At 40.0% G+C, this 17,501-nt stretch overlaps 3 protein-coding genes across 3 annotated transcripts; 1 reads left to right on the forward strand and 2 right to left on the reverse strand.

Annotated features, from left to right (window-relative positions):
* The first annotated feature begins 2,744 nt into the window (after positions 1-2,744).
* xpa (xeroderma pigmentosum, complementation group A) lies at positions 2,745-6,130 on the forward strand. Its single transcript, XM_044190725.1, has 5 exons — positions 2,745-3,150; positions 3,486-3,591; positions 3,838-4,003; positions 4,808-4,925; positions 5,055-6,130. Exons 1-5 carry the CDS (start codon positions 2,889-2,891, stop codon positions 5,207-5,209), a joined length of 807 nt encoding a protein of 268 aa, XP_044046660.1. The 5' UTR covers positions 2,745-2,888; the 3' UTR covers positions 5,210-6,130.
* LOC122873686 (NAD(P)(+)--arginine ADP-ribosyltransferase 1-like) lies at positions 6,039-9,242 on the reverse strand. Its single transcript, XM_044190723.1, has 3 exons — positions 9,216-9,242; positions 9,049-9,132; positions 6,039-7,939 (listed from the first exon to the last, which is right to left on the reverse strand). Exons 2-3 carry the CDS (start codon positions 9,118-9,120, stop codon positions 7,031-7,033), a joined length of 981 nt encoding a protein of 326 aa, XP_044046658.1. The 5' UTR covers positions 9,121-9,132; positions 9,216-9,242; the 3' UTR covers positions 6,039-7,030.
* A 1,078-nt stretch (positions 9,243-10,320) lies between these two features.
* kpna7 (karyopherin alpha 7 (importin alpha 8)) lies at positions 10,321-15,994 on the reverse strand. Its single transcript, XM_044190722.1, has 12 exons — positions 15,834-15,994; positions 15,616-15,759; positions 15,460-15,545; positions 14,925-15,093; positions 14,648-14,747; positions 14,362-14,444; positions 13,312-13,398; positions 13,022-13,198; positions 12,513-12,746; positions 10,999-11,181; positions 10,738-10,884; positions 10,321-10,486 (listed from the first exon to the last, which is right to left on the reverse strand). Exons 1-12 carry the CDS (start codon positions 15,897-15,899, stop codon positions 10,400-10,402), a joined length of 1,563 nt encoding a protein of 520 aa, XP_044046657.1. The 5' UTR covers positions 15,900-15,994; the 3' UTR covers positions 10,321-10,399.
* Positions 15,995-17,501: the final 1,507 nt, after the last annotated feature.

The following is a 17,501-nucleotide window of genomic DNA, read 5'->3' on the forward strand; positions in this document are numbered from 1 at the left end:
GTGCCATATAGTCAATTTATATTAAAAAAATGCAGACATCTCTACGGCCGTTATCTCCAAAACTTGGTAACTCGATGGATAAATAGCACTACAGGTAAGAGGACAAACGTATTTTTGATTTTGGAGTAAACTGTCCCTTTAAGAACAGGAAGAAGGAAACTATCAGCACTACTTATTGATGTGAGGCAGATATACTAGTGACCCGTTTAGGCCTCACCGTCCCACCAAATATGGAATCAATGTCGTCCATCATGTCTTCATCAGTTGAACCACCTGTTGCAGGGTGATCTTTTTGACTGCCCTCATACAAGCTACAACGCATATCATCACTCATCAATCATTCATTTTCCTTGTATTGCCTGCTTTCTATGTCAAATATATGAAGTAGAGCTGAATGTGGGTGATATCTTATATTTGATTCTCCCAGCAATGCTCAACATCTTGGATAAATGCTCAATAAAGGTAATGTAGACATCTCTGAATAACTTCCTCCTCTGTTAAAGTGTTACAGTACAACCTCATAACACACACAAAAAAAAATGCGGAAGACGGTATACTGCTTAAACATTTAAATAAAATGTTATATGCTATATTTGTTCCCCAAGAAGGTTCTTTTTTCTTTCTGTTTAACAGACACTTTTCTTTTTTAGATAAACAGATCTTATTTATCTGTTTAGATAACCATGGAAATGTCAGTTCACCACTCCCAAAGGGTTAAAAATCATATTTTTGTGTAACTATGTTAACACAACCAATTTGTTTGACAACATTTTTTTTGTCCAAATGAATATGAAAAGAATTTCCATAAAATTGACACCAAACTATTCCCTATCTTGTAATGTTAAAAATGTGTTTTCTTGTGTGTTTATGTGTATAAAAGATTTGTAATGCAAGACTGTATATAAGCTCCTGTGTGTAATTATAGTCAACACATAGTTTACAAACCCTGACACAACTTTTACTCTCAGTCTCCAGATTTAGCCTGTCTCTGCAGTATCATTTCTAAAGCTTTCTTGCTTTGATGGATCATATGAATGTGAGAAGTGCGTGTATGAATGAGTGCATGTAGAAAAATATCTATAAGAATACATCCGTGACCAGTTTGAACACCATGACAAATGGTAAGATGCTTTTGTATTTTCCTTGTACGTTATGCAAGTATGGAATCATATTCATGTACTACTTGAATTGTGTATTATACTGTAAAAACATATATCATTCAACTCTGTATAAAGTGTTATATGATCAAATAAATGACAACTCAAATTTTCACTGTTGCTGTTTGAAGTTGATGGTCAGAGGTAAATGTGGTGCACCTGACAGACTGATCAAACTGTGTCTGTATCCCAACTTGTGTGAAAGACAGCAAAAGTTGATGTCAGAATTCATGTAGTAGCAGTATAAATACTGATCTTAGGTCAGTTGGGCAATTATTCCAACAGTGGTTACTTTCTCCATAATCCATTCAGAGGATCTCCATCATCTTGAAAGTAGAATTCTAAATGATTACTATACTCTTACGCAAAATAATATAGATTCTCAATATCATTTGATAACTCTTTAATTGCTAGAGTTATAAAACATTAACTAACCACTTAACAAGTCAGTTCACTTCCCCTCCCAAACTGCCCCTCAACACCAATCAGATTTGCAGTGTCATCGATCAGGATGTGATCTGCTTTACTTTGACACAAGCCTCTTACAACAGCATGCATGGCCCTGCTGCCATGATCAGCGTGATGCAACAGGGATTCACTGGACACCTGAGGACGACCAAGAAAGGACATACTCACCTGTCTGCTTCTGTTGACTGACAACTGAGGATATTCACTCACTATAGTGTACCTGTCTTGAAGTAAAATAAACCCTGATTTAAGCCTTGCAAATTCTGAAAGGAGAGATGTCTGCAGAACTCAAAATAAAGCTTTTAGTGACCAACCACTGGGCCAACATTCAGGGCCTTGGAGGACAACACCTAGTTTTTCAGGAATGCAAACAAAAAGAAGAGGAGGATATGTGGAATAGCTTTGGATAATTAATGTTATAGTTATCCAAGAGTTTGAGCCAAGGTTGCATCCATCACAACCGCTTTTCATGTTAAAGTATATATCCATGGATCCAGAACATCATACAGGTAGAGCAGAGTTTTCACTTCCTGACAGAAGGGTTGTGGTGATAGTGTATCACATTTTCTGAAGATCTACTCCCAGATACTCACTTCATTTCAACTCAGACGCTGTCATATTAGCCTCAGCTCAACTTCAGAAAAGATTTTACGCAGAATATTTTCACGTACATTGAAATTCCTTTAAGAATTGATCTCTTTGTGGCTGGTATGGACAGGGGGGACAATTACAGCAACCAAAAACTATTTCAATGCATGTATGGGCATGTGAGTATTGTTTTAAGACTTCCAAAATGTGAACATATATCTTTCATTTGAAAAAAGCATCCAGCCAGTTTATGTGAACTCTGTCAGGTCGAGGAGCCATTGATCATTTAATCAAAGTGGGTGGTGGATAACAAATAAAAGAAGAATCCCATTATATTAAAAAAAATGCAGACATCTCTACGGCCGATATCTCCAAAACTCGGCTACTCACACCAAAACAATCTATATGGATAAATAGCATTAAAGGTAAGAGGAAAATATGTATTTTTTGATTTTGAGGTGAACTGTCCCTTTAACTCTATGGTCCTTCGCACTCCGAAGCAGAAGGTGGCGGTAATGACCCTAAAAAGAGGAAGAAGAAGAATCAACCGGAAACAAGCAGTTGTCAGTTTTGTAACAACAGTCCAACGCTGCAGTTTGTATGGAGCAAAACACGACTGGTGTGCAGAGTCATTTCATTCATTCCTATGAGCTGATCGCAGTTTGAGAGAGCAGCATGGAGGGAGTGGATGCTGCCGGTCCCGGACCAGAACAGAGTCCCAAACCCGAGCTTTCTGCAGCGATGCGGGCTAAGATCGAGCGGAACCGGCAGCGGGCGTTGATGCTTCGGCAAGCCAGACTCGCGAGCCGCCCTTTGTCCGCTGTGGAGGGCGCAACCTCGGCTAAAGTCTCCAAGACCATCGACTCCGGTGCCGGCTTCTTCATCGAGGAGGAGGAGGAGGAAGAGCAGAGGACCATGAAGGTTGTGCATCAGCCAGGTGTGTGTTTGCGCTACATGTTCTTATATCCCGGTGGGGACTTTAAGCTGAATGCACGCTAACCCGTGGGGACTTGTGTCACTGTGGGGACAAAAATTGAGGTCCCCATGGGTAGAGACTGCTGTTTGACTTGGTTAAGACTTGGTTTTAGGGTACAGGTTACATTTAGGTTTAGGGTAAGCATTATGTCAATGACTTTTCCCCCACGGGGATAGTGAAACGTGTGCGTGTGTGTTCGTACATGTGTGCGTGCGTGCGTGTGTGTGCGTCGTGACTGGAACGTGTGCATGCAGTCTTATTCACGTGTGTTGAGTGTCTGTGTATTTTGTTTCCAGCTCCAGTGATTGAGCCAGACTACCTGGTATGCGATGATTGTCAAAAACCCTTCATGGACTCGTACCTCAGCAACAGCTTTGACCTCTGTGTCTGTGACAAGTGCAGGTACACACACACACACACCTGCAGGTGTTTGTTGCCTAAACCTTTCTGAGCATGCAATCCACATAGGTAGATTCTCAAAATGTAGTAGTCATTAGTTTTGAATTTGTCAACTTTTACATTGTAATGCAGCTTTTTGTTTTTTGGTCTTAAATTCAGTTTTTCTCCAGATCATAACAATTATTTTTACAATCTCATGACTGAAAATCAGTCAAATGGATTGACAGTGGTAGCCTCTTTCTGCCTCAGAGACAATGAGGAGAAGCATAAGCTGATCTCCAGAACTGAGGCCAAGCAGCACTACCTGCTGAAGGACTGCGACCTGGACAAGAGAGAACCTCCGCTCAGGTTCATACTGAAGAAAAACCCTCATAACCCACGCTGGGGAGACATGAAGCTCTACCTCAAACTACAGGTACCAACTGGATATTACAACTGCTTTAAATAAGTACAGGTTATCTTATATCACACTATTAAAACCTAAAAAGCATAACTATTATATGTGTTTTGTAAATTAACATTTAACTGCAAGCATGGCAAAACTGCTGACTGATAAAAGGAAAATATTTTCCTCCAAAGAGTTTGAGTTTATGGTCACTTTCATTGTCTTTGCTGTATTTTCATCTATTATGTCCTTTGGTGTTACCAGTCAAAGGCTGCGAAGACAATGTGGAAGCAATCTGCAGTCTGATTGGCTAGATTCTGAAAATCACATATCAGAAACCACATCAACTAAGAATGAAAAATAAAACAAGCTTTTTTTTGCAATTTAGTTTTTAATTTGTCCCTCTAAGGTCAGTAGATTCGTGGGAAGTGCAAAGTATTTAAAAAGATGTTTTTCAAGACATTAGTCAATAATCAGGAATTTAATTGACAACAGTTTTGATAGATTAATCTTTTAGTAAAAATACCAAACATTTGTTGGTTCCAGCTTCTCTATTGTGAGGATTTGCTGCTTTTCTCTGTCTTATCACTGTAAATTGAATAACTTTTGGTTTAGAACTGTTACTCTGACAAAACAAGATGTAATCTTGGGCTATAGACTAAATAATCAATTTATCCCCCCCCCAAAAAAGTTGATAGGTTATTTAATCATGAAATGAATCATTAGTTGCAGCCCTGAACCAAAGCCACACACATTTTGGTCAAAGGCCAAATAACCCCTCATTGATCTGCAAGTATGTTTTAATGAGTCTATCTGAACTGTGTGTGTACGCAGGTGGAGAAGAGATGTATGGAGGTGTGGGGTTCAGAGGAAGCTCTGGAGGAGGCCAGAGACACGAGGGAGGAGAACAGAGAGGTGCAGAAACAAAAACGCTTCAACAAGAAGGTCAAAGGTTGGTTTCCTGTTTGAGCCAAAGTACTGTCAGATACATCAGGCATTGTGTAAACATAGACATGTGGATGTAGAAAGAGCATCAACTCTGAATGTGTCGATGTTTCATGTATCTGCCGTTGTGTGTCAGAGCTGCGCAGGGCAGTGAGGAGCAGCATGTGGACCAAAGACATCAGCGTTCACCAACATCAGTACGGACCAGAGGAGGTGGTGGATCCAGAGGAGGACCTCTACAAGAAAACCTGCACCACCTGCGGACATGAACTCACCTATGAGAAGATGTAGACACACACGCTGAACACTGAATGTTACAGGTTCAGTCTACAAGGAGAAAATGTTTGGTGCTTCTGCGGGAAACCGCACCTCTCACAAACCCCCTCTCCCTCCAGTCGTATTCTGTTTGTTTTTCTAGCTCATTAATAAAACACTCCATCCTGATCGCATGCAAGGGGCCAAAATCACTCTGCTGTGTGTCATAGAGGCTTTTCGAGGTCAGTAATTTCTATTTTAAACAGCTATTATGGACCTCAGTTTAACTCACTATTACTGTATTTTTCGCAACTCTGCAGATTGCCTTTCCAGCCCACACCCTATTGCTACACTTCCTGTTTCCTTTGTAGCATATAGACATTCCCTCTCGCAGTGGGCAAATCAAGGAAGGCACGGTATTGAAATTTGAAAATACTGTCTTGTGTAAAAAAGGTGAATTGTGAGGCCCACTTTCTGACTGGCTGAATCCAAATGTCCACCCGCTGTACGGAGTTCACTTCTCATCACTACTGTGGCCGTATTCAACTCAACAGCATTATGGTGACCTCTATCAATTTTCTCTCACCGTTCACTGTATAGTTGGTGGAAATTGATGTTATAATCAATCATCTATCATTGGACAAAGATGTACCGATACAGTACATCGACCTCAGTGTGGTCTGAAGCTGCTGGGAAATGGTTCAGACATGTGATATCTAATGATTTAAGACTGTTTCTGTGAACTTATGTTTGATACTACAGTATTTGGCGTCAGCTGTAAAGAGACGAGCCGTCATTGTCCAGATATTCACTTGGTGATAATAAAGAACTGGTGCTGTGGGTTTGCTCAGGAGATATTCTGATCATTTTATTAAAAGACTGACATTGAAAATGTGTAAAACATGTTTACATCTTTGTAAAATGAATTTATATGTCAAGTAAAAAGTTCTGATTTCGCTTTGTGTCACTTCCATTCGTCTTGGTTAGAAAATGTTCTGGCTGACGTTCAGTACGCTTTGCAGTGGCTTGTAAACAGGAGGATGGGTACTTGTGGTGAAGTCATAAAATCATCCTGCCCAAGTTTTTTTAAATTTTATTTGTAAAAGCTGCAGATTTCTTGATAAATCACTTCAGATATTTTAACGTGAAGCCATGTCTCTGCCTGTAATCTTATTTGTGAAGTGGACCTGTTGTGTATTAAAGGGATTTAGGAGTTGGTCCCAGAGATACCTGAATATCTCTTTTACTGTTAAGGAAACCCAAGCTACTTTGTCAAAAATATATCTTGGGTTGTGTTCATTTGTGTAACACAATTTTCTCCAGAAAAAAAAGCTTCTGTCAAACAAAGGTTCACAACTTGTCCCCCCCACCATTTTAAAGAATAAGAGACATAATGCATGTGACTTAAAACCTTTTCAGTAGTGTGCCCTGTATTTTTTTTTATTACTTGCAATAGTTCATCTTTTGTACTGTTAAAACAATGAAGTAATTGGCAAAACAATCTCTTTTTTTCAGAGCAGCTACTAAATTGACCTCATGGGCAGATTGTTTTGTCTACTGTTGTCTCTTTTAAACCAACATGGACGACAAGTTCTGGCCAACTCCATCTGCTGAGGAAGATCATGTGATACAATCTACAGCTCCAGAACAGCTACTAAAAGAAACATCTGGTGAGACTGTTTTCCCAACTTCTTCTTCCAAGGTCAAGAATGAATGTTCAATCTCAAAAAAAGTCACTGTTTTAATAAATTCAAGACAGCGAAGCGTAATGAAAATGTCAACTGGTGGAGGCTGCTGATCTGGTGTCAGTAATTATACTGATTATATATTAAAATGATAGTGTTAAAACTGTACACTCTACAAAAGGTCCACTGCCTGGCAGTTGAGACTGCTGTAAACACCAGCAGTCTCAAGCTTGTAGACAACCTCACAGTCTAAGTCATTCTCTCCTGAAATGTCCACAGAGACAATATTGAACATCTCATATGGAGGAATGAGCACCTCATCCTCGTCTGAGTCGAACTCTGAGTAGGACTTGAGGTAGGCACCGAAACATGTGCGTATCTCAAAGCAGGACCTTCGTCCAAACTGACGCAGGTCCTTGTTGAGGGAGCTGGAGGCGAATGAGCCGAAGCGGATGGTTTGTCCAGATTCCCCGCTGAAGAGCAGTTTGCTTCTCCGGTAGGTGGTGTAGCAGCTTCTTTGGTTGACTTTTAGGAGCCGGATGGCGTCCGACAGCAGGAAGTGGAGGGCATGGAATTCAAACGAGGTCTTGTAGGAAGCCTTCCCCTTGCGGACTGCTCGGTTTAATTCGTCATATGCCCCTGCTGTGTAGGCACATAGAGCCCTGAAGTGATTCCAAGACAGCGGGTCATAGATGTCCTTAGTCTTCATGGCTTTCAGGGCGCAAAGTTTGGTGTATGTGGAGTGCAGACCTTCCCTGGTGCTCCTTGGGAGGTAGTGACGTTTCACTTTGATCAGCATCTTCTGGGAGCAACTGTAATACATGTCGTCAACAGAGTCCAGAGACAAACTCATAGGGATTTTGTTGAGCCTGGACAGACCCAACGGGGCCTGCACCGAGGCACCAGATGCCTTCAGTGACGAGTTGCTTTTCTGTACAGCAGCCTGGATGGAGATATTTTGAACAATTACAGGTGCTAAAAATGGGTCCGCTGTAGCCTCTTGTGGAGACGATGTCTCCACAGCCACCTTGTGGACATTAAAACTTTTCAAAAGGGCCTTCGTGGTATCCTGTCCGGGCAACTGTAAATATAAATAGGAGTTTGAGATAGAGGAGACATCACCAAATGCATTTTAAACAATAACAAAGTAAATGTTAACATAAAAATGCTGTTGTCTTATCTAGCTAAATCAGGCTGCAACATAAACAGTCTTGTCCTCTTCAACTGAGACCAGGGCTGTAGCTGCTATTAAGGACACTGATGTCATGTCCTCTAATCTGTCTGTGAATTTGGGGTTTACATTCTACGATGAAATGCTAATATTTAGTGGATTATTTTAGGCAGTTCCAGTGATTTTTTTTCCCTTATTTTTCCTGGCAGTATGTAGAAAGCCTTAAAGGGAATTTAGTATTGCACTTCCAAGAGACATTTTTTTAATGGAAGAAGGGGAGAGGCCTAGATCTCTTGACTTTTCTTAGTATGGCTCAAGCTTCAAAAATGCTGGATCCTACATTTCCTATAATGCAGCTTGATAATGTCTTTCATTAGACACTCCATGCCTCCAGTTTGTAACGCAGGCTTTCTGTAGCCCAAGCCTACTTTTTCAGTATTTGGAGAGCTCCCTCTACAGAAGACATTACACAACTACTTTCACAGGAGCGGTGCTCCTCATGACAGCTGGCCCATATGTGTAAATCTGTGTATTCTGTATAATGCCATTTTAAAACTAAATCTTCATCTAGTTACAAAATAAAATTTACAACAGTAAACAGTTAACTAGATCCATCAAATTATGAAAAATTCAAATAATCAGAACATTCACAGACTTTAATTTGCTACCTGGTCAAAATGCTGTGGGGCAGGGCTAGAATCTTGGCTATGAGCCAGATTGAGACCACATAATTGTTCCATATTTGCAAAGCTGCACTTGCCAAATATTAGCGCTTTAGTCTCATGCATTTGTTATAAAACATCACTGACTGTCTAGTGAAGATGTTAGTACATTACATGTAGGATTTTGAGGGTAATTAAGTTCAGGTATTTCAAAATTTGCTACTTTTGAAACCGTTGAATCAGCAAGGCATCAGCATGACTCATTTCAAATAACACTTTACTACTCAGGATACAGTTTACAAGGAGGTGAAATATATCAGTGGATATTGTTGCATATACTGTATGCATTTATCTTACCATGTTTGCATTCAGAGGTCTTATCCTTAGACAGAGGCAGCAGAGGACAATAGTCAGATTATCCTTCAACATGATTGAAGATGCCTAAAAAGAAAACAAAGTAATTTTTTCCCCAGCCTCCTACAATATGTAAATCACAGTATACTAGTCAATCTATTGGATTTTACCAAGTAACAGTGCAGCAGGTGCTTAACTGTCAGCCAGTGAGGTCTTTGGTCTGTTTGGTGTCAGATCTCTTATATCAGAACTGGTGTGGGTGTGTACAGAGCAGGGGTGGGTTCAGGGTGTATTAAAAAAAAAAACCCATCCTGTCAATCTAAATTTCCACTCATGTAGTTACCAAGGATTTTCCCATATTTGTTTTCAGGTAGCCAGCAAGACAATTCCCCCCTGTCAATTTCATCAACTCCAAAAGATGGAAGTTGCAAGATTTAAAGGGTTTTTAAAAAAAAAAAATTTCAGAAATATGGACTATTCTACTGCAGAAAGTCCATATGAAACCTGCTGACAGTGTGGTCTCAGTGTGTAATGAGGACACTATTTCTCTGTCACTGTATTTTGAAGTTTTCACTTTGAGCACCACAAACTAAATATTGAAGCAGCAGCTTTACTGTATCTGCATCTTAGATGCTACTAGAACATGTAATTTGCCTTGAGAGATCAATTTAAAACAAAAATCAAAGACTCAAATTATATTCATAGTCATATATAAAGTAGTTTTCCAACCTGAAGTGGGTGGTCTGTTACTGTCAAGGCAGCTGGCAAAAGCCTTTGTAGTCTACATTAAAATGTAGACTACAAAGGCTTTCGCTTGAATATATAAACATTTTGTGAGAAGCAAAATTTGCTGAGTGCATGAGTAAGCCAAAATTGTCACTATTTACTGGTGGAAAAGTGCTGTTTGCATTCAAGTGAAAACTGAAACCCAATTTTAGATTTCAATGAAAAATTGCCACTCTGGTGAAATGTGTCTAAGAGAAATTCCCTTTATTTGCTCAACTGTCCTGTCATTCCCCCCCATAACTCAGGAAATTTAGATTAGCAAATTCAAAGTTTATGTATTTCAAAGTCAATTATTAGAACAGTGAGAACCAGTTGACAGATAAAATTGGGTTTTGAAATTCCTGTTGCTAAGCCATAGTCAATTGCTAGACTTTTGTACTGACCAAAATTTTAAATTTTTACTCAATAGTACGTCAAGCTTTGTTGCAGTTACCAGGTTCTCATTAGTATGAATATGAATGAGTTAAATACTACCCATTTACAAGTTAGTAACAGTGAAAGTATTTCAACATTTATTTAACATGAATTAAACATACATACAATAGTAAACGATCAGTTACGATTGAGTTTAAAATTCAAAGGTTCTCTGAACATCAGAGCTCTTAAACACAAATGCATCCTCTGTACTGTCGACCTTGACTCCCTCGATCTCACCCTAGAAGGTGAAGGAAAAAAAGAAAGTTAAATTTCAGAACTGCAGTTTCAAAGACATGACTTCAGAGCCCTTCTACCAAGAGCGCTACAAGGGCTCCCTCGCCTTCAAGTTACAAGTTTAATGAATTACAAAAATTAAACTAGGTGTTACAAAGTCACATGATGAACAACCCTTGAATATAGAAAAAAATTATCGTCAATACGCTTTAAAATGTTAACTGTAGGTCATTTGCCATGTATTTAGCTACTTACATCCCCAAAGTACTTCTCTATGAGGTTATGTGCAGCCTGGTACACCATATCGTTGTCATGGTTCTGCAGCATCTCAATGCGGTCCAGTCCTCCCAGCTCTTCAACCAACAGGCTGAGTTTCTCCGTCTCACCGAGCTTCTCTGCTGCCTGAAAAGGCAAAGAAACTGAGACTGCCTCTCATCTGCACATTTAAGTTCTGGGTCAAAATGTAGCAAGTTTTAGACTAGTTAGATGCAAGAAGTTATCTGTTTATTCCCTCACCATGAACATGTTGTTGATGGCATCCAGTATGACTAGAATTACTTTAGCATCTTTGACCTGCAGCAGGTTGATGATTGCCTCCAGGGCTCCACTCTGCACCAGATGGACCACCTGCTCTACAGTGCCCCCACTGGTGAAGTTGGTCACTGCCCACACTGCCTCCCTTTGAGTCTTGAAGTCTCCCTGAGAAAGAAAAAACAAAAAGTTTGTCATGATTGTTCAGCTGCTTCTCACTTAACTTGTGTTGGCTTTCCAGTGAAAACCATATCTTAGCAAAATTTGTGATTTTCAATAAAACTTAAAGATTGTGTTGAGAATTCTCCTTACCATTTAAAATACATTTGGAATTGTAAATTGCAATCTCAAAGCTGAAATTGGGCTAGTTATCTTTGCTAATGAAAAGAAATCCAGAGCTTTTAGGAAAGGTGCAGAAGTATCACTTTGTGAAAATATTTTTTTTAAATGATTTTGAGTTAAATTTTTTTCCTGCTTCTAACAAGGTTTGTGTGCCAGTAGTTACCGATGTTTGTATCATGTGGTATAATTGCCAGTTAGTAGAGAAAACGGACACTGATGTTAACACATATTGCTATCCTAGCTTAAGTCTGAACAAGGCATAAAATTACAGTTCTGCATATTTTAACACCTACTGACAGTCTTAAAACCTTAACTTGTCACCTGTTAGTTGGTCCAAATTAGAAAGAAAGCTTCAATCCCTGAGGAACTATGTTAGCATTAGTGACAGTTGCGTCCAGTTACCTAACGTTATAGTTCCCTCAAACAATGTAACGTTATAACAGATGTTTATCAGAGGGGATTTAGAAGTGGGCCAGGGTCCGACATAACCGATGGCCCAGTAGAAGTTTGTGGTGGACTGGTCTGCTTATGAAGACTGTCACTAACCGAGTTGATGTGGGATCCAATATATTACCAATGTGTAATTGAGTAGCTTAAAATGTAAATATTTGCCTAATGTCTTAGTGTAAGGATGATTGAGATGTAATTTTGTGGTAAGTGGTGCAATACAGGGCCCTTATAATGGAAAAGGGTTATCTAAAGCAAGCTAGCCATATCTGAACATAGATAACATTACATGAAACATCACTGCACAAAGTAACCTAAATCTATAGCTATGTTGCTAAATGAAATGCATTACTCGTGAAAGCATCATTTGACTGAGTCTCACTCCACCATGAAATATGCAGGTGGTGCAATGAACTGGCAGCCACTGGAATGGTGAGTGCATCATCTAGTGGCTGATGTTATTATAGCCCCTTTAGACAAAAAATAAAAATTTCCAGTATGTTCAACTTACAGATGTCTGTCAGGACAAAACGTCCTGAAGCCATGCTTTAGGAAATCTAACCATAAGACCAAATCTTGAGCATGTAGGGCAGAGTGAACAGTCTGGATGATGTTGTGACATGTCAAAATGTCAGAGAAGTTTATTCAGATAATATATTGGCTACACAATACTAGTAATTTGAAATGCTCAGCACTCATGATTTACTCACATTTCTGAGCTGTTCTACCAGAGGTGGTAGCAGGCCACAGGTGATGAGCTGTTGGATTTGCTTACAGGGTCCAGCAGCGATGTTGGACAATGCCCACGCTGCCTCTTTTTGCACGCTGGCCTTTGAGTGCCTCATCAGCTGAGGTAGGATGTTCAGAACTCCAGCATCAACTGCTGCCTGGGTCTGCAGGTCTGAGCCACTCACTATGTTCCCAATGGAGCGGAGAGCTGGGGTCTGGAGGTCAGGTGAGATGGTACTTTGATTAGCTCACTACTATAGATAGCTACAGGGCAGAGAGTTCGATTGTGACCTATGACTAATTTCAAAACAAGCTTTGATAAAGGCTTTCTGTACAAGTGGCCATGCTTTACTCACTTATAAAGTTTTGAGGTGTCACTTATGTAAACCACCATGTAGCTCTAAGGAAGTGACAATCTGCCACACGTTAAAGATGTTTGTTCTAGTGTGTTTGAGAACACTGAGGGTTGAATGAACTGAGAACACCCTACCATGACACTGAGCTCCTTGTGGCTCATGAGCTCAACCAGCCGGGGGACAATGCCAGTTCTCACCACCACATCAATACGGTCATTGTCGCCATCTGAGAGGTAGGAGATGGCCCAGCATGCATCAGACAAGATGTCCTTATCGCTGAGGTGGAGCAATTGGATCAGAGAGGGAAGCACCTGAAAAGATGACAGTTACAGTACATTTAGTCATCTTTCAGGTATTATGGCACCTTTCTGGATTGAGAATGAACAAATCAGGCTGTTTATTACAGAGCTATGATTTCACTTACCTGCAGGACTGCAGACAAGGGTGGAAAGGGGTTCTTATTGCGGCACAAGTTTGACAGTGTCCATGTTAAGTTACGCAGGTAGCCAACCTGCAGTGATAAAGCATTAAGACCAAACAGGACTTCACAGCAGCAACATTTAGACTTCTGGCCCACAGCTGAGGAAAAGTGAAACTGATTTTACAGGTCTTCAGTACTACTGCGTAGTGTTAAAAAGTTGTAGAAAGTTTTTGTGGCTCCAGAGGGAGCTGTGAAGTCTGATAAACAGTTTCGAGTGAAGACAAGTTTGAAAATGAAAAACCCTGGTGGTGTGGAGTTATGCAGTAGTGAGCTCATGCTGCGTTTGTCATTTTGGATAGAAGCAATGGGAAAGATTCTCATGTTAAGGGTTTGCAAGTGTTTAGAGTTGGTCATGTGATGATTAAAATACTGTGGATTGACAATATAACCATTTGATCTGGGTTTGACATTGAGCAGTATTTGGCAGATATGAGGCATCCATGTCTTGTTCTCTGGTACTCCCGTATTAGTAAATGCAAAGTCTGGAAGAGCTTTTAGAACAATCAGTTTCTCAGACATGACTTTCATGTTGACGTGAATGCCTTTTACAGGTCAGAAACTCAGGTATGACTATAGCAATATCAGACCTCTGTAGCCCTCAACTCTGAGAGGACATTAGGCACTTAACATGTTCTCCAAATAAACTGTTCAAGTGGTCAAGTTGCATTGTGTGTAATGCAGGCACCAGATTTAAAGGGGAAGGTGTGGAATAAGAAACTTCTTGTCCTGCAGCATTTTTTACACTTCCCCCACCCCCCTAAACTGTCCATGAGTTGACAATGTACATCAGTAGAGTACTCATAAGCTTGACCAACTAGCCTTGTTTGAGGCATCAAGAGTAAATGTAGTCTATGTAGATAAACCTGCGCATCTCAAAAATGATTTGTTTAATTTAAAGCAACTTGCCCTTGAGCCTTTTGATAAAGTTGCCACACATGAAAAAATTAGTTTTGGGGTGCATAGTTGGAGCTGGTCTTGTAAAGCTTGACTTACTGGTGTTTCTGGGGAAATGCGGGCCAGTAAGGCTGGGACAACATTGCACTCAATCAGGATGTCTCGATAAGCTGAACCGTCACCTGTCAAGTAGTTACATTTTGTGGCGTTATTTAACCTGCAAAAACAGACCACCCCAACATTTGAAAGACATGAGCCTCAGTTAATGGTCCTTAAGGTGAGCGATTACTTTAGTCCTTTTGGAAAACATTTACCATCTTATTGATCAAAAGTCCAATTCAGATATTCAGCAATATAGAGATGTTAATTCAACTTAGCATTTTACCTGCAATATTTCCAAGAGCCCAGACTGCCTGTTCACTGATGTGCAACAGTGGTGAAGCCAGCAAGGAGATGAAAGCTGGCACAGCCCCATGTTCCACCACCTGAGACAAAACACTTGTGTTGAACTTTCAAGCCACCAAGATGAAGTTTCAAGATGTTTGAGGCATAACACTTCATCTTATCAAGGGCCATGACAACCTTAGTCCGTTAAAAATTGCATCACATTTATCAGACTAGCCATGCTTAGGCTTCACAGAAGTTCAGTACTGTGCTCACACCTGTTGAGTATGCCAAGACGTTCCAGAAGCGATGTTTGTAAGAGCCCAAGCTGCTTCAAACTGCAGAGTTGGCTCATCATCCATAGACAGGAAGGACACAAAGCGGGACAGCAGACCTGCATCTATGATCTCCTTCAGAGGAGGGTTTCGCTCTTGAGAAAGCAGCTTCCTGAGGGACAGTGGAAAAACACTACAATGATTTACATTTTACTTGTGTTTCCCCTCTTAGTTTAAATGGCTGGAATATTGGAGGGATATTCAATTAACCCAATAAGCTCTTGTGTAAGCGTGTCAGAAAAGTGTTAGTTATTTTCCCCAGAAGCCCCAGATGACCCCCTTAATTTGCTGTTTCTCTTGAATCACTTGTCCAAACACTAGAAAATGGAAACAATTCTTGCCTTGTACATGCCTTATACTTTGTTAATCATCTAATTAATGAGTCATTTTTGCCAATAAGTGGAACCACGGCAATTGCACCTCCATCATGGAATAAATCACTGGTTAATACATTCACATGATTGACATGATGACTCACCTGGCTGCTTGACAGCCGCGGGTCTGAGACTTCTTGCAGTTGCTGTTCACGTCTTTAATTATATCCTCAATAGGTAAAAAGGTCACCTAAATGATAGACACGCCGTTAGAGGCTCCACTAATTGAATTAAATCGTTAGAGGTTTCTGCAGACTGACCAAGTCGTTGGAGATGTAATCAGGAGAGTGGACCTCCTCGTCCGGGAGAGACGACAGCGTTATATTCCTTCGCTTCAGGAAACTTTCATTTTTGTGAGCTTTGCGCAGCTCCACGCACTCAGAGATCCTTTTCTCTCGAAGTTTCTGCAAGAGGTCAAGATACGGTGTCGATACATTTATTAACACGCATGGCGTTGAAAATCAAACTTTAAACTTACTGCTGGATCTTTCCCCTTGTTCTTGAATTTGGAGATCCGCTCCTCAACAACATTCTTGGTGGGCATGGTGAACTTTTACGCACGGTAGACAAGTCCTCTCTGCTTGACTCACACCGATGAAATCTTAATGAACGATTCCGCAGGGTGGTTATAAGGGGCAGAGCCGCCTCAGGTGAATCAAATTTACTGTGATTAATTTACTTAAGTGCAGCTGTGCGCGTTTCAATACTGCCTTTATGCAATGAATTTAATATCATAACCTCTAGCAACTCGACACACTTTTTAATGTTTGTTTTCTTTACTTGTCGCACTGTAGGCCTATAATCTGTACTGTAACCTTTTTTCTATGTTCTTAATAACCCTTGTTCAGATGTTTATGTTCCTAATGTGTCTTGTTTCAACTGGTTGAACCTGAACAATGACGAATTGCTTGTATGTTAATAAAGTTTATATAAAAACTATGGCAAATGTGTCCATATCTGATCAGTTTGTGTCATTATACAGAGAATAAACATGAGGACTTCACTTTGTACTGACATGCATGCTTTGATATTGGAGTAGTAATAATATTAATAATAATAATAATATTTAAATAGTCTAAACACAATATACATAATAAAGTGGAATCAATAAATAAAAACAATAAGGCTTGAAATTCCACAGTGTGAATATTTTTGTGATAATATACTATACATGCTGTTACTTGCACTACCCGATTCATTGTCTTAGACAATAGATGGCAGCATAACATAACTTTCATGTAGCCTATGTGTGCACGTGTGTTGAGGTAAATGTAATGAAATCTGATGTGGTGCTAAGTCAAAGGGAATTTAAAGGGATCCTGTGAATTTATATTCACTATCTGTATCTTTATATCTGCCAAACTGTGGAGTAAATTACTTTCTATAAACGCAGGTTTGAGTTAAGGTGTTTTAGCTACATCACTACAAAAAAAGGGAACAGATGAAAATTAGTGAAAGGGTAGAAATAGGGTGAGAGAGAAAGTGAAGCAGAGAAAAAGTATGACAGTGATGGAGTCATGGCTTCCTCTGTAACCACCAGGAAGGGCTGAACAATGGCAGCTGAAGTGGAGGTTTCCCCCTCACCAAGTTATAATCACTTCCTCTTGATAACATAAGCACACACAGACACACACATAGGGTCATGTGACTGTGAGTGCTCAGACTCATGTATAAACACACTCTTTCTGCAACCTCACCACCACCCTGAGTGTAGGTCACAACCCTCGTCATGGTTGTTTCCTCTAATGAAGCACCTTAAACCTTTTTTCTCACACCTTGCTGTCTCTCTCTCACACACACACATAGACACACACACGTACATCCACACTGATGTGGATAATTATGAAAACAGATGTTTCCTCTGTGTTTTGGCCTTCCAACTGTTTTGAGTCCCATTTTCCACCTTCAAAGTGAGCCTTCCAGAGGAAATAAACCTTGAGATCTCACTTGTAGTGTAAATCAGGTAAACAGAGCTTTTTATAAACACTGATGTATTGTCAACCTTCACAGACATGGCTGTGTACCTCTGTACCACAGCAACATTACCAAAAATGCTTATATTAATATTGAATCATATTATTACATGTAAAAAGGTCTATTGTAAGAAACCCACAAAGAATTATTACTAAATTGTGCTACTTTAGCC

This window comes from Siniperca chuatsi, linkage group LG3 (genome assembly GCF_020085105.1).
Source record: "Siniperca chuatsi isolate FFG_IHB_CAS linkage group LG3, ASM2008510v1, whole genome shotgun sequence".
NCBI lineage: Eukaryota > Metazoa > Chordata > Actinopteri > Centrarchiformes > Sinipercidae > Siniperca > Siniperca chuatsi.

What these genes read in the sequence shown, in the direction of transcription:
- xpa (XM_044190725.1), top strand. Translation starts at nt 2,889, where the DNA reads ATGGAGGGAGTGGATGCTGCCGGTCCCGGACCAGAACAGAGTCCCAAA. An exon ending in GAAGGTTGTGCATCAGCCAG is followed by an intron (nt 3,151 to 3,485) that starts GTGTGTGTTTGC and finishes TTTTGTTTCCAG; the next exon opens with CTCCAGTGATTGAGCCAGAC. An exon ending in CTTCAACAAGAAGGTCAAAG is followed by an intron (nt 4,926 to 5,054) that starts GTTGGTTTCCTG and finishes GTTGTGTGTCAG; the next exon opens with AGCTGCGCAGGGCAGTGAGG.
- LOC122873686 (XM_044190723.1), bottom strand. Translation starts at nt 9,120, where the DNA reads ATGTTGAAGGATAATCTGACTATTGTCCTCTGCTGCCTCTGTCTAAGG. An exon ending in GACCTCTGAATGCAAACATG is followed by an intron (nt 7,940 to 9,048) that starts GTAAGATAAATG and finishes TTATATTTACAG; the next exon opens with TTGCCCGGACAGGATACCAC.
- kpna7 (XM_044190722.1), bottom strand. Translation starts at nt 15,899, where the DNA reads ATGCCCACCAAGAATGTTGTTGAGGAGCGGATCTCCAAATTCAAGAAC. An exon ending in ATTACATCTCCAACGACTTG is followed by an intron (nt 15,546 to 15,615) that starts GTCAGTCTGCAG and finishes TCTATCATTTAG; the next exon opens with GTGACCTTTTTACCTATTGA. An exon ending in GGCTCTTGGAAATATTGCAG is followed by an intron (nt 14,445 to 14,647) that starts GTAAAATGCTAA and finishes ACTACTTGACAG; the next exon opens with GTGACGGTTCAGCTTATCGA.